This window comes from Osmia bicornis, chromosome 4, assembly GCF_907164935.1.
Source record: "Osmia bicornis bicornis chromosome 4, iOsmBic2.1, whole genome shotgun sequence".
NCBI classification, from domain to species: domain Eukaryota; kingdom Metazoa; phylum Arthropoda; class Insecta; order Hymenoptera; family Megachilidae; genus Osmia; species Osmia bicornis.
In genome coordinates this window covers 10,335,377-10,347,937 of record NC_060219.1, presented here as the reverse complement: position 1 = coordinate 10,347,937, position 12,561 = coordinate 10,335,377, and the positions used below count along the sequence as shown (strand labels likewise).

The window sequence follows — 12,561 nt, the reverse complement described above, 5'->3', positions numbered from 1 at the left end:
ATGACTGTGAAATTACGTAGTATGGGTTCGCATTGTTAAGATACCAGCAACAATGTTATCGAAACATTCTCAGCTAAGTAGTTAATTAAACGGCGCGCCGGCGGATTGGTATTAATTAAAGGATCTTAATTATGCCACGGTAAATCAATTGCATTGCACGAATCGATACGACATCAGTCACGATTCTCTGTCATTTGCGCAATTAAAATCCAGATGTTGCAGCTTGATATTTATTAAAATTGCGAAAGAAATGGGGGGAAAATTTTGAAACGAGACGGGAATTCCCACACGAATTCTGGCCGAGATTTCACCTTATCGTCCCGCGATCGGCTGGATCCTTTCGGATCGGGAACCGTGGCAAAAATCGGGCTAATCGGATGCGGCGAGCTTCCGCGCGATTCCATCGCGCACAATACGTGCGAAGCCGCTCGACGAAGTCGCCGGCGACGAGTGAAAGTCATTCGCCGGTAATGAATTCGGAATTTCAGTAACTATGCAGGATTTCAACGTCAGAGGAACAGGTTCGAAATCCGTGTCTCGATGTAAATGCACAATGGACGGAGGATGAGCGAAAGAAAGGAAGCGAAAGAGCGAGATGATCGCGGAAAAGGAAAGGCGAACGAGAGAGATTGCAATGGAATGTTGTACGCAATTATGGACTGGTAATTACGTTGAAGTTGAGCATTATTCGAAACGATTAGTAATTGAAGGTGTTGAAAGTCTTAGAAATCTTGATCCGTAATGAAATTTCTGAAAATTTTTACCAATATTAATACGAGTTTCCACAGTCCGTTGGTGTCGGTTGAAAATTCACAAGAGAGAGTATCGAATGCCCATTGCCGGTCGTATGTAGGATACGCATAAGCGCAGGCGCGTGCGAAACTCGCACGATCGCTGCCGGAATTTCCGGTCTGAATCGTTCTTCCAGCGAGCTCGTACGACCTTGCCAGGATTTCACTGGAGAACACTGAAAGCAACCAGCTGAAAGAATCTACTCGATTCGAGAAGCTTGCGAACGAGAGACAGACACTCCGAGTAAATTCCTTGCACGACCGTTCGATCTACTCGTGTCTCTATCGATCGAGTCGCGATTAACAATTAGAAAGGAAGCTATTTCGATGGTAATCGACTATTCGATCAGCGTAGCCCGCCTTTTCGATAACTGTATTCCGAAAGATTTGAATACCGCTGTATGGTTGCCATCTTACGACCGAAATTCTATAGAATGGATCATCATCGTCTTACTTTCTTCAGAAGCGAGAGCTGCTCTCTTCCGGCCATCGACATACGGTTTCTTACATACAACATAACTTGAGTAATTAAATATTGCTTAATCTCTCCGCGAGGACTTAGGAGGAAAAAATCCCACGCATGGACGCAGGTGCCACTCGTGTTCCTGTTTCGCGTATCCAGCTGCAGGTGCACGACCCACGCTCGACAAAAATTACCAGGATCGATCGACAGGTGTTACGGTAATTTTCTGCAATATTCTGGAAACCAATTTCTTCGCATTCGTGTAAATAATGCGTGTGTTAAATTACCGAGAGAAAATTTCGATCACCTCCTTACGGCAAGCTAATTAATTGCCACCTCCTGGGCGACGAAAAGCCTGACCGATCGATTAAGCAAGCGCCTTTTCGTAGATAAGAGAAAGCGAAGGAAAAATTGATCAGGATGGAAAGACGATCTGTCGGGACATGGACGTCCGACTAGAGACACGATCGATGAGCGCGTGTTTTATTCCCCTAGCGTCCTCCGTAATTAATCACGACGCGTTGCACGGCGCCGATTTAGATCGCCGCGCCGGATGCTTACGTTTTTCAAGAACGTTGCCCAACCCGAGCCCCCGAGACAGGAAGTTTGCCCTCGATTAATTATCCACCGACTCCTATCGACGCTCGTCGCGGTTCATTGGACACTGTCACTCGTATTAACGGTGAGAAGCTTCGACTGGATAAGAAAAAGGGGATATTCGTGGGGTAAGAATTTACGTACGTTCACGGATTATCCCTAAAATTATATTATCTAATACCACCACGAAAGTATTCAAATATTGATTTTCAAAAATTCAGATAAATATTTTCGAAAGTGAAAAGACTTCGATATACGATATTGCAACATGATTTTAAAGCAATATTTTTCATGGAACAGGTCTTTCTAAGAACAAACGTTTCCTCGTTGAATGACGTTAAAGAAAGTGTGGTCGTTTCTAACGATCGCAACAATTTCTTCGAGGAACCCCTCCTCGCCTATTTAATAGATACCGCTACTTTCGCGCAGGGTATTTGATGATTCTAACGGCACTATCCACTAATGATTATCCGAAAATCTGTTTAACGGTATCGGCTGACGTAAACCTCCTTTTAAAAATCTCTTCCGCCATATCGTGATCAAACACCGAGCATAGATGAAAAATTAAAACTAAAGTCGCTGAGATCGTCCCTGAACTTGGAGCTCGATCTGTTTCAATTATCGCTGACCCCTCGTGAACTTTGCGAATATTCGCCGCGAGACGTCATCGATCCCTCCTGATAGCAATAACTCACGAGGCATTTTTAAAAATTTTAGAATATTACGAATCATTGAAAATCGTGCGCGTCGATTGAATGTATTCCACGATTCGTCCCGTTGAAAGCATCGAACGATAAAGATTGAAGAAACAGCGTGGAAAAGATGACCGGCGGTAAATCGGTCTCTCTGCCAGCGTTTGAAATATTCATGCGTCGGTTCAAGAGGGGTTCTCTTTTCGATAGGGACGGTGTGCCGTGGCCGGAAAGAAAACTCGGCGAAACGAGGGTATATACTCTTTGAACGGGAGAGAAAAGAAGGAGAAAAGGCAGTCAGGAGAGAGAAGAAAGCCTTAGATCGAACACCGAGAAACCTGCAACGAGGTAGACTCTAACCATTAGAGGAACGCTGAACGAGCCCAGAAGGGCTAGGGATTAAAGTGAAAAGAGGGAAGGCGAGGAAGGCCTTTGGCCAGGAAAGGCAAACAGGAAAAACCGTGGAAAGGAAGAGAGAAAAGGGCGACGAGGACAGATGCGCTTAGAAAAGAGGAGGAAAAACCCCATAGAGAAACGTCTGTCCGGATAACCAGAGACCAGGAAGCTCGATATAGAGGGTGTTTCAAAATAGGCGTGCAATCATGTTAACCCAACAACTATACAGACTATCTAAGGGGTCAAACAAATACTTATTAGGGACCGGTTTCACTGGATATCAGATCAACCGGTTGTTTGATTGATCGGTAGATGTATGAATAATAGGGTTACGAGCGAACCCGATACGTGTACAATATCATTTATCGAAAAATGGCGGAAACAAATTATCCTGCTACGAATCTACACTCACTTTCGTCGATGGTGTTTCTGTAGAAACGTGCGAAGCTTTTGACATTTATCCCCCGTGCGATTTTTATTTATTAATTATACACAGGAAATCGTACGATCGTGACTAGATCGTTACTTCGATCCCGCAACCTACCATTGAGAATTTCTCTGCTGGAGCGAAATTACCCTCTGTACTCGCTTAACGTATCAGCCCTAGATTATCCTTCTCTCTCTCACTCTCTCTCTCTCGAGGGTTAAAGTTACCTATCATTTTTGGACGTTCAGGGTGGCTTTCAACCCTCGAGCTGGAAATTCAGTCGACGTTAGAGTCGGTGAAGTACGTCGTCGATGTTGACGTGCTTGGAAAACAATTTTCTTTTTTTCTCCTCGCAGTCAAGTCCCCTTGTCGTTGCTGGCAACACAGAGAGGTCAGGTAACTCCGGCAACTCCACCCATGCTGGAAGGAGAGGCTCGTAAAGTTCTCTTCCTCTCTGATGCGCCGTACGAGTGGATGCATCTTGCTTACACCGTTACAACGTCTCCTTCTACGAAGTTGGCCGAAGGTGCACCACGAGTGCTTTCCACGGTACGACGCCGACGGGAGCTATCGGCGAGGAGAGCACGTGCTGCACGCGAACCTGACGACGATTTTGCATGAAATATGCAGGATTCTTTCTCTCTCACGCTCCTTCTACCCGCAGCTGTGTTTCTTCCCGTTTTTCCCTACCTTTTCATATAGGGTGGCTAAGAAAAGCAACGACTCGGCAAAATCATAGGGTATATTTTTCTGGAATTCGTGCATCAAATAAGCACCCGAAGAGTTTTAATCATTGCTAAATTGCAACAAGCGAATCGTGATCGATATCTCGGCGATAAGACGGTAGCGATCTTTCTTTCCGTTTTTCCCTACCTTCTCATCGTCTATAGGGTGGCTAAGAAAAGCAACGACTCGACAAAATCATATTTTTCTGAAATTCGTGCTTCGAATAGGCACCCGAAGAGTTTGAATCGTCGGTAAATTGCAACAATCGAATCGTGATCGATATCTCGGCGATAAGACAGGAGCGATCTCCTATCCGCGGGGAATCCTTGCCTTTTCCTATGACGCGATGATTACTCGTTCATTTTCACCGGGTGATAACTCAAGAGCATCGTAGCGTAGCGGCCAAAGAAGCATTAGCGGATAATTGAGAATGAAATTGAACGAGGCTGAAAGCCAAGTTCCATTTGAATCCCCGGGATGATATCAGCCAGTCCGACGCGACTAATTTCGATGTGTATATCGCACACGGACGGAGGGGAATCCAGTTTTACAGGTTTCAGATCGGTTCGGCAGAACCGTTCCCTCGTCACGACGAGGCCAGGACTCTAAAGATAGGACTCGCGTTCCAAATTGTAACCAGATTCGCGTATGAGCAGCGCGATCCGCAAGGACGACGATCTTAATAAGATTCTCATTGTCAGTCGATCTAGTTCTTCGCGAAAATTGGTCTACTTTGTTTTTTATAATACAAGAGCACGTAAAATTCATAAAATTTTATTTCAATTCATAATTAACGGTTCGCGATGTTTCCTTATGAGCTGATGCGAGTTTGTTTAGAGTCGATGATCTAAATTATTCCATGTCTGACTATACATTGACTTTTCTACTGTGCCAGTCAATGATTGACAGCTATTTTGATCGTTGCAATTTCAGGGCAGAATTTTTCAGAAAATGTTCGTTTTCGAGCGACTCTCGCGATACAACTTGAGACCAGGGACGGATTTTTCATGCGGTCGTTCAGCCTAGCGAGCTGGTAAGAGGGAACGTAGCCTGGCAAAGGTCTTTAGAACCAGTTTTGCCAGACGTCTCGCTGTACGTTGCTTGAATTTTATTCGCCTGTGTTGACCAATTGAGTCGGTGCCCGCCTTTTTCTCCCTTCTCTTTCTTCATCACCGTATTAATTTCATGCGATGATAAAAGTCAATACGCAAATGTTCAATGGCGATTCAGCGAGGAAACACGGTCGCGAAATGTTCGCGAAATCTTTCCAGATAATAACGTGCCCGAATTTATGCCAGCTAACTTTCGTCGTTTGGCCAAGTCGAAACATAATTCACAACGTTGCGTCATTTCGATAATTGAGAAATTTGGAAACTTGAAGAAACGAGAAGCAACGAAAACGGAGCCTGACAGATTATTCAAGAACAAAATTCTTGTTTTTTTTTTTAATTTCTCGAAACACGTAACACCGTCTCGATAAATCGCAAATTATGAGACTTCGTTTCCTAATAAACGCGTATCATTCCATCGAACGTGTTGGAGGCTAGTTTATAAAACAGGTATTAAAAGTTGCCTTTCATCTGTCTATCGACGGGAAGAACCTGTTCCTTTTGTCGATTTCGAATCAAAATTCGATAGAGCCAGAGAAAGCAAATCTCGAGTGTCCATTACCTTGCAATAAAAGCGTACGAAGCGAATTAGATCCGGGCTACTGCTTTACGTCAACATATTAATTACAGTATACAAAAACATACATCATGCATGAATTGAGAAAAAAAAAGGTGATTAGAATACGAGTTTCTTGAATCACTTTGCATATACAGGTACTTGATAGGACACGAAACGCATAAAACGTACATAAAAATTTCAATATTTTTCATTTTAATAAAATAAAAATTGTGAATAACGATAAACATTTCTACTAAAGATTTCCGTGCAAACGACCTTTTACCTATTTCAGCAGATGAAAAAGGGGCGGTAATTTCTCAGAACGATATATCCGTGATGATAAGTGCGAACGCGCGTGTACGATCTGCAATATTATCGGACGTGTCGCGAGCGTAACAGGCCGCTTGAATGAATGACGAAGGAAAAAGGGAGGGAAAATTAATGACGAGAAACGCAACACCCGCATATCGCCTACATACTAGCAAGGCCGTAATGATAAAGATACACCTACACAGGATATTTCAGAAATAGCTGACCAAACAACATTCGACGCAAAGATTACGATAGCTCCGAAGCGACTTGTGACTTATCGTTGTTTACCTCTATCAGATTTTACGTGTATTTATTGGCTCGCAACGAAGGTGTTGCGGAATACAGGTTGGAAAAGGATTTTTTAAGAGAATAATTTTAAAATTTGAAGAAATAAAAATACTTGAAATGTAAAAGATAATTATTTCTACTTGTAACTTATTTTTGAAACACCCTGTACGAACACGTCCCGTATTCACCGCTCGTGGATTCCGTCAATGGCAACACGTTACAGCACGTTTCCATGTGGTGATAAAACCTGGGATAGGGCAGTTTTCGGCCTAAATCCCGTCGCACGATGTGTCATGCACCCTTCCGAAGGGTGTCGCGTGGGGGAATTGTACGCGTTTTCAATAGACACCCTTTCCCTCGTTTTCCAACCCTTTCGAACTAGGTGTTTCCGATAATCAAACGTCCGATCTAATTCGTCTAATATCCGAGAGAAAGACCCTTTCCCTATTGCGAGTTTCCGCGACACGAAACCGTCAATTAGTTTCGTGGTGACCCACTTTTTATCGTGGTACTTAGATTCGACTGGTAGAATAGTAAGTGGGTCAGGCGTAAAAGTAACTGTTACGGCAGCGATATTTCGTGTCGGCGGTGATCGCGCGATGGAATATCGCCTTAAGCGAAAGAAACGCGCGACCGCGTCGAGGAGGAAGCGGGACCGCGAAAAGAAAACGATCAAACGCGAGAGAACTTCCGCTTGCTACCGGATACAGAGGCGATTCTACCTTTCGCGTTTTACCTTTTATAATCGCTGCGAATCACGTGAAGCGTTCCCATGCGGAAATATGCGAAGAAGACCTGTTTACATGCTCGCCGGTTACCGCTACCCATCTTGCCTTTAGAGAGTTGAGAATCTCAGACGATAGTCGTTCGAACGAAAGTAAACGAAATAAGAAACCGAGCCGAGCTATCTAAGCTTGATAAAATTTAATTTTATATACAAATTAATGATTTATACCATCGATTATGCACATTATATTATTCAACTTAATAACACGCTGTTCTTGAATAAAATATAGACACAAGGCGGGTAGCAAGAAACTAGTCGAGTGAAAGGTAACAATGTGAAGGCAAGTCTACTCTGCGTTAACCGCGTATACACAAAAGGCCATTGCTATCGATTAAATACGTGTATCGATTAAAAACTCTGAAACTTTTGAAAATCCGATTCCGAATAAACAATAATCAATCATAATCTGTATCCTTACATTGCGCTCAAAATTATCAAGAGGCAGATGCAAGTGATTTATCACCGATAGCTTTCTGGTATCGATACTGTATCAATATGTTTCTTAATCTTTTAATAAAGCTACTTGCAATACTGGGAAATTGTTGAGTAATATAATATCGTTGGAAGTTTTAAAAAGCCACAAGAAAAACACACAATATTTTCAAGAGATGACTGTAAATGATTTATTATAGACAGTGATTTCTGATACGGATATTGTATCAGTTTGTCTCTTAATCATCTGACGGAATTTAACGCGATATTAACAAAACATCGAGATTTTTCATTCAATTGTCACTGAATGTTTCGAGAATTCAAAGCAAAACCTGAAATGTTATCAAAACCATCCGGTCCATGCTAAGACAAAAAGATTATTGATTATACCAAGCGTCACTGTTACACAAAATTGTTTCCCATAGATAAAATAGCGGTAAAAGAAGCAGATCGAGCAAGACAGGTCGGTTCTCCCTGAATACGTCAGACGCGACAAGGACGTCTACTAAATGAGCAAATTATACTGGAATAATTGCTGAGCCACTGGCGGAACTGGCAAGTAAAAACATCCAAGGAGAAAGAGAGCAAGAGAAACGGTAGCAAAAAGTAGAGAAAAAGAAAAAATCGCGAAACACCAGGCCTCTGTTCTTTTTGTTCTCGTTAACATTCGCGTTTGACGTAGCACACTGATAACGCGACAAAGAGATACCTCATTGTTCGCGCGATTGTTAATCGTTCAAAGAAATTCAATCAATTTCAACGATCGCAAAGGCGCGTTGAGTTTTCACTGCTCTTCAACAACCGACAGGACGACGAACCTCCAGCAACATTTTACTTTCGTACGGGTAATAATCGCGAAACGTCTCGTGAAAGTTTGCGCGGTTTATACATCGTGCAAGAGTCTGATAAAATTTCGCTTTTAAGCCCCCCCCCACCTCGAAGAATCTAATACTTTCTACACTACCGAATTCCGATCGAACAATCGCTTGCGCAACTTTCCACTCTGCATAGCCGGAGAATTTTAACCCTTCAACGAAGCGGACGGGTTAATCTTGACCGAGACCTACGAAACGCAGGTTGAAAAGTAATATTTAATCCTTGAAAGGTGAGACAATTTAAATTTAATTTTAGAATCACCGTTCGGCGGTTGAATAATTATATCACGAGTTTGAAAGTATAAATTAAAAGACTCGTCTGCTGAAAGTTTCAGCGAGTTTACCGTGGCTTTTAAAGCTCTCCTAAAGTGAGTACACACACCAGCTGAGCTTAATCCGTTGTCATCAGAGGCCAACAGGAGCCTCTGTGAATTAAATGCTTCTATATTTTCTTGATCTGCGATAAACGAGCCACGAGTCGCCTTAATTCTCTTCTTCCCTCCGCCTCGGTTTGCGTCATCAACCCCTCACAGTTCCGTCTTTTTCTTCTTCAATCCCTTGCTCCACCATTTTGCACGGTGGTTTATCGCCTGGTTATTTTCAGCTATGCTTTTCGTCTTGGGAAAATCCGACTCTGTGTTTCTCCTTTTCGTCCTGATTTCTGTAGCAGCTTCTGTCAACGGTTTGTTTTGCAAATTTTCAGCCAGTTCGAAGTGTCGGTGACCAACACACACGCGAGGATGAATCGTTGACCGTGAGGATCGTGGTGTTTTATTTCGAGATCAGCAATTTTTGCTTATTTCTAGGTCGTTATACTCTGGATTTTGCTTATCAACGAGTTTCGGATCTCGAAGACGTTGCTTGCCACGTTTGCGTTTAACGTTTCCGGGTGTCGTTTTTCTTTTACTAACGTTTCAAATGGAAAATTAGTATTACTATTCAAGCCTTCTCGAAAGAAAGTTTTATCAGCAAACCCATTCGATGACATCATTTTCAATAACGTTACTTTCCTTTTACAACGTATCCGACTTCTGTCTTCAAGGATTCAAACAGTGACTCAGTTGACTCGAAACGAGTATGTATCCTTAGAATATAATTTTCTAGATGCCTAAGGCAAGAATATCCCTAAGGCAGCTCGTTGCAGATAGCTCGAGAAAAGGTCAACTTAGGTGCATCGATCTTCGAGGATCTTTCAGAATGGTAACTAATCAAAGGTCAGGATAAAACAAGCGAGTAGTAAACGCGGCTATACAGAATTGGTTATATGAATGAAGCCTTAATCGTTTCTTCAAACCTTTCCCCTTGCAACAGGTGATCATTGTTACCATTTCTTTTACGAACCAGCCTTTTCAACTTTATTTGCTTTGATTCGCTAAAACGTTATCGTATTATTTCTTCTTATCACGGTGGCATAAAAAAATAAATAAGATAAGGAAAGGAAACATTTTGGACAAAGTCTCGTGTCCGTTTTAATTATCTTCATTCATTTTCTATGATTTTAAGTGAAATTGAAAAAATATTATCGAATACCGACGATTTTCTCTTTTTACGTAGTTCAAGATTATTTTATTTGAACAGGTTTTTGCAAAAATATGTATTGCTTCTGAGTGAAGGCTTAATGGAGGAGATGGTCGACCACGCCCGAAAAAATCGAGCGGGACCAAAGACGCGAACAGGTCGATCACCTTCTTCCTTTCCCTACCGGCTAGCCGATTTCGAATTTCTGATTGACCCTTTCACTACGAGCGTCTTTACCGAAAATGTTGCCTAATTTAATACTTGATTTAGTACCTAGTACTTAATAGTCTTAGAAGCCAAAGGATTAACGACACTGAATCGTCCCGACTTTTAAAGGAAGGGCGACTCGGACAGCTTTTACGAGACCAAACGCAAAGCCAAACTTTTACGGTTCTACATAAATAATCGGTGTGTCTAACGCCGCGAACGTGTCCAAGATTTTTCGAAATGCCGGTGTTAAAAATATACACCGGCTAACGTTTCTCGAAGAAACGAGAATTCAACGCGATGCAAAAGATGGTTTCAAATCAAACAGCAATTACGCAGTAGCGGAAACGAACGTACACAATTAATAACGTTCGCGATTATCTCGCGGATCGAACATCTCTTTTATCTGTTCGAACAAATCAATATCCTGTAACGTCAAGGTCTTCCACTTGAATCGATGAATACTATGTATCGAGATAACGTTGAATGATAAAACTGTATACATACTTGATTTTTTATCATTTCACGATGAAATATTATTATACTTCTTATTTTATGAGCAACGACTCCAAATCTACAAAAGGATCCCAAGATAATAATTTTTTCGAAAAATCAATCTTGGTCCCGGAACCAAGCGAAGGACAGCCTCGAAACGCGATCTGATTCGACCTTCGAAAACAGCATTCGCCGATTGCTTCATTGCACAAGGATCGCCAAGGACCCGCGTCAGGCAGGCAACAAACCTGCCGCGTATCGCGGCAATTCGAGAAGAACGGATCGATCCATCGAACGAGAGAACAGAGGTACCTACGTGCGGGCGAATCAACGAACGGCACGGGAGAAAATGGTGTATAACCTTGCTCGAACGACCTCGATCGCCTTCACCATAGTAGAAACCTTCGGCTTCGTGATCGCCACGTCTACGGACACGCGCAGTATCGCCTCCGATCCTCCGATCCCCACACGAAAAGATCTCTTTCGCGTGTAACACGAGACACGGGCGTGTACCTGGCCGATCGTGCACCATCGTTAACGTTTCGTGTCTGCCTCTCACTCTCCCTTTTTTTTTTTTTACTCTTTAACACCTAAAGGGACATTTCACCGAGCCACCACCTTTGCATCGACCCGTCCTTCCCTTCCAAACCGATCGACTACCGGTTCGATCGAATTCAACCTGGGAAAATCGAATCGATTCGTCCGGTATCGCGAGAGACGTAGAAATGAAATGGAAAATTGTTGGAGACGTAAATCCAGCTGAATCTACAGGCTTTGAGAACGTTAACAGGTTAATGAGTCAAGGTATATCGGTAGCTGACGTTGACAGTGTTAATTCGCGAATTAAACCGCGCTACTTCGAAGAAAAGCGCGACTTCGTGGCAGCTCGTCGACGTCATAGTTGTTAAACGTAAATTCATGGAAAACGAGGAGGTTTCATGTGTTGCTCAGCTGGCACGCTTCAGGCTGATCTTTTATTCGCACTCTCGCCACGGTGATTACACGAAGCAAGCTTTTTTTAAACGTCCGCCGTTTCTAAGAAGCATCCGCGAGACACCGAAACTTGACATGAAATTTATCCGTCCAGCTTATCGGATTTACGACACTGTAAACGATAAACTACGCTCCAAATTTCTCTGATAACCTCCTTAAATGTATTAAAAATAGTTTACTTCCTATCGCGTTAGACTAGCCGAAGAAAGAGATCGTTTATTTCTAACGTTAAACGATTCACCGTTCTTCCTGATGCAACAACTTAACTGTATCGACATTATCGACCATGTGTAACGTTTCGCGTTCTAAGATCGATAGCACAATCGATCGCGCGTTAGTCGAAAGCACCTACGTGTCGCGCGAGTATGCAAATAATGGAAAGTGATTTTCCACTTACCCCTTCATTTCCTAGGAACTGTATAGTAGGGTTCTGGCTGGTCTTGTTCTGTAACAGAAAAAGAAAACTTCGCGTTAATTACACGCGTTTAATCTGCTTAATAAGCTAATCAAACTATCGCAAGTTTTATCTCACTGTTTTTCTACAAGAAAGATTCTGAAAAATGGCATTTGAATTGAAAATTATTCATATTCTGTTTAAATTAATATGAATTCGATGAAAATTCATTAGATTACCAGCTAGGCACAGCTTTCTACGCTGCGATTCTGCGGTCTATGAAATCAAACTGTTCCATGATCTTGTAACGTAATATATTTGTCGTGTTACATTAGTGGCGTGCAGAGACGAGAATTTTGCGTGCACAAGCGTTTGAAAGGGAAAGTTGTCGGTAAGAAGTTCGAGTGCGTTTACTCGTCGATCAGAATCGAAGATGTTCGATACTCGAATCACTCGTAGATAAAAGATATAAAAACAAGCCGCGTCTAATTGGAGAGCTT

The 12,561-nt window shown here is 42.4% G+C and overlaps 1 protein-coding gene across 1 annotated transcript in view; it reads right to left on the bottom strand.

Annotated features, from left to right (window-relative positions):
- The window catches only part of LOC114875806 (RNA polymerase II elongation factor Ell), a 71,704-nt gene that overhangs the window by 38,252 nt on the left and 20,891 nt on the right, over positions 1–12,561 (bottom strand). Inside the window, exon 2 of the mRNA XM_029186521.2 lies at positions 12,065–12,112. Coding sequence (XP_029042354.1) covers positions 12,065–12,112 — 48 coding nt within the window. The remainder of the gene's footprint in view (positions 1–12,064; positions 12,113–12,561) is intronic.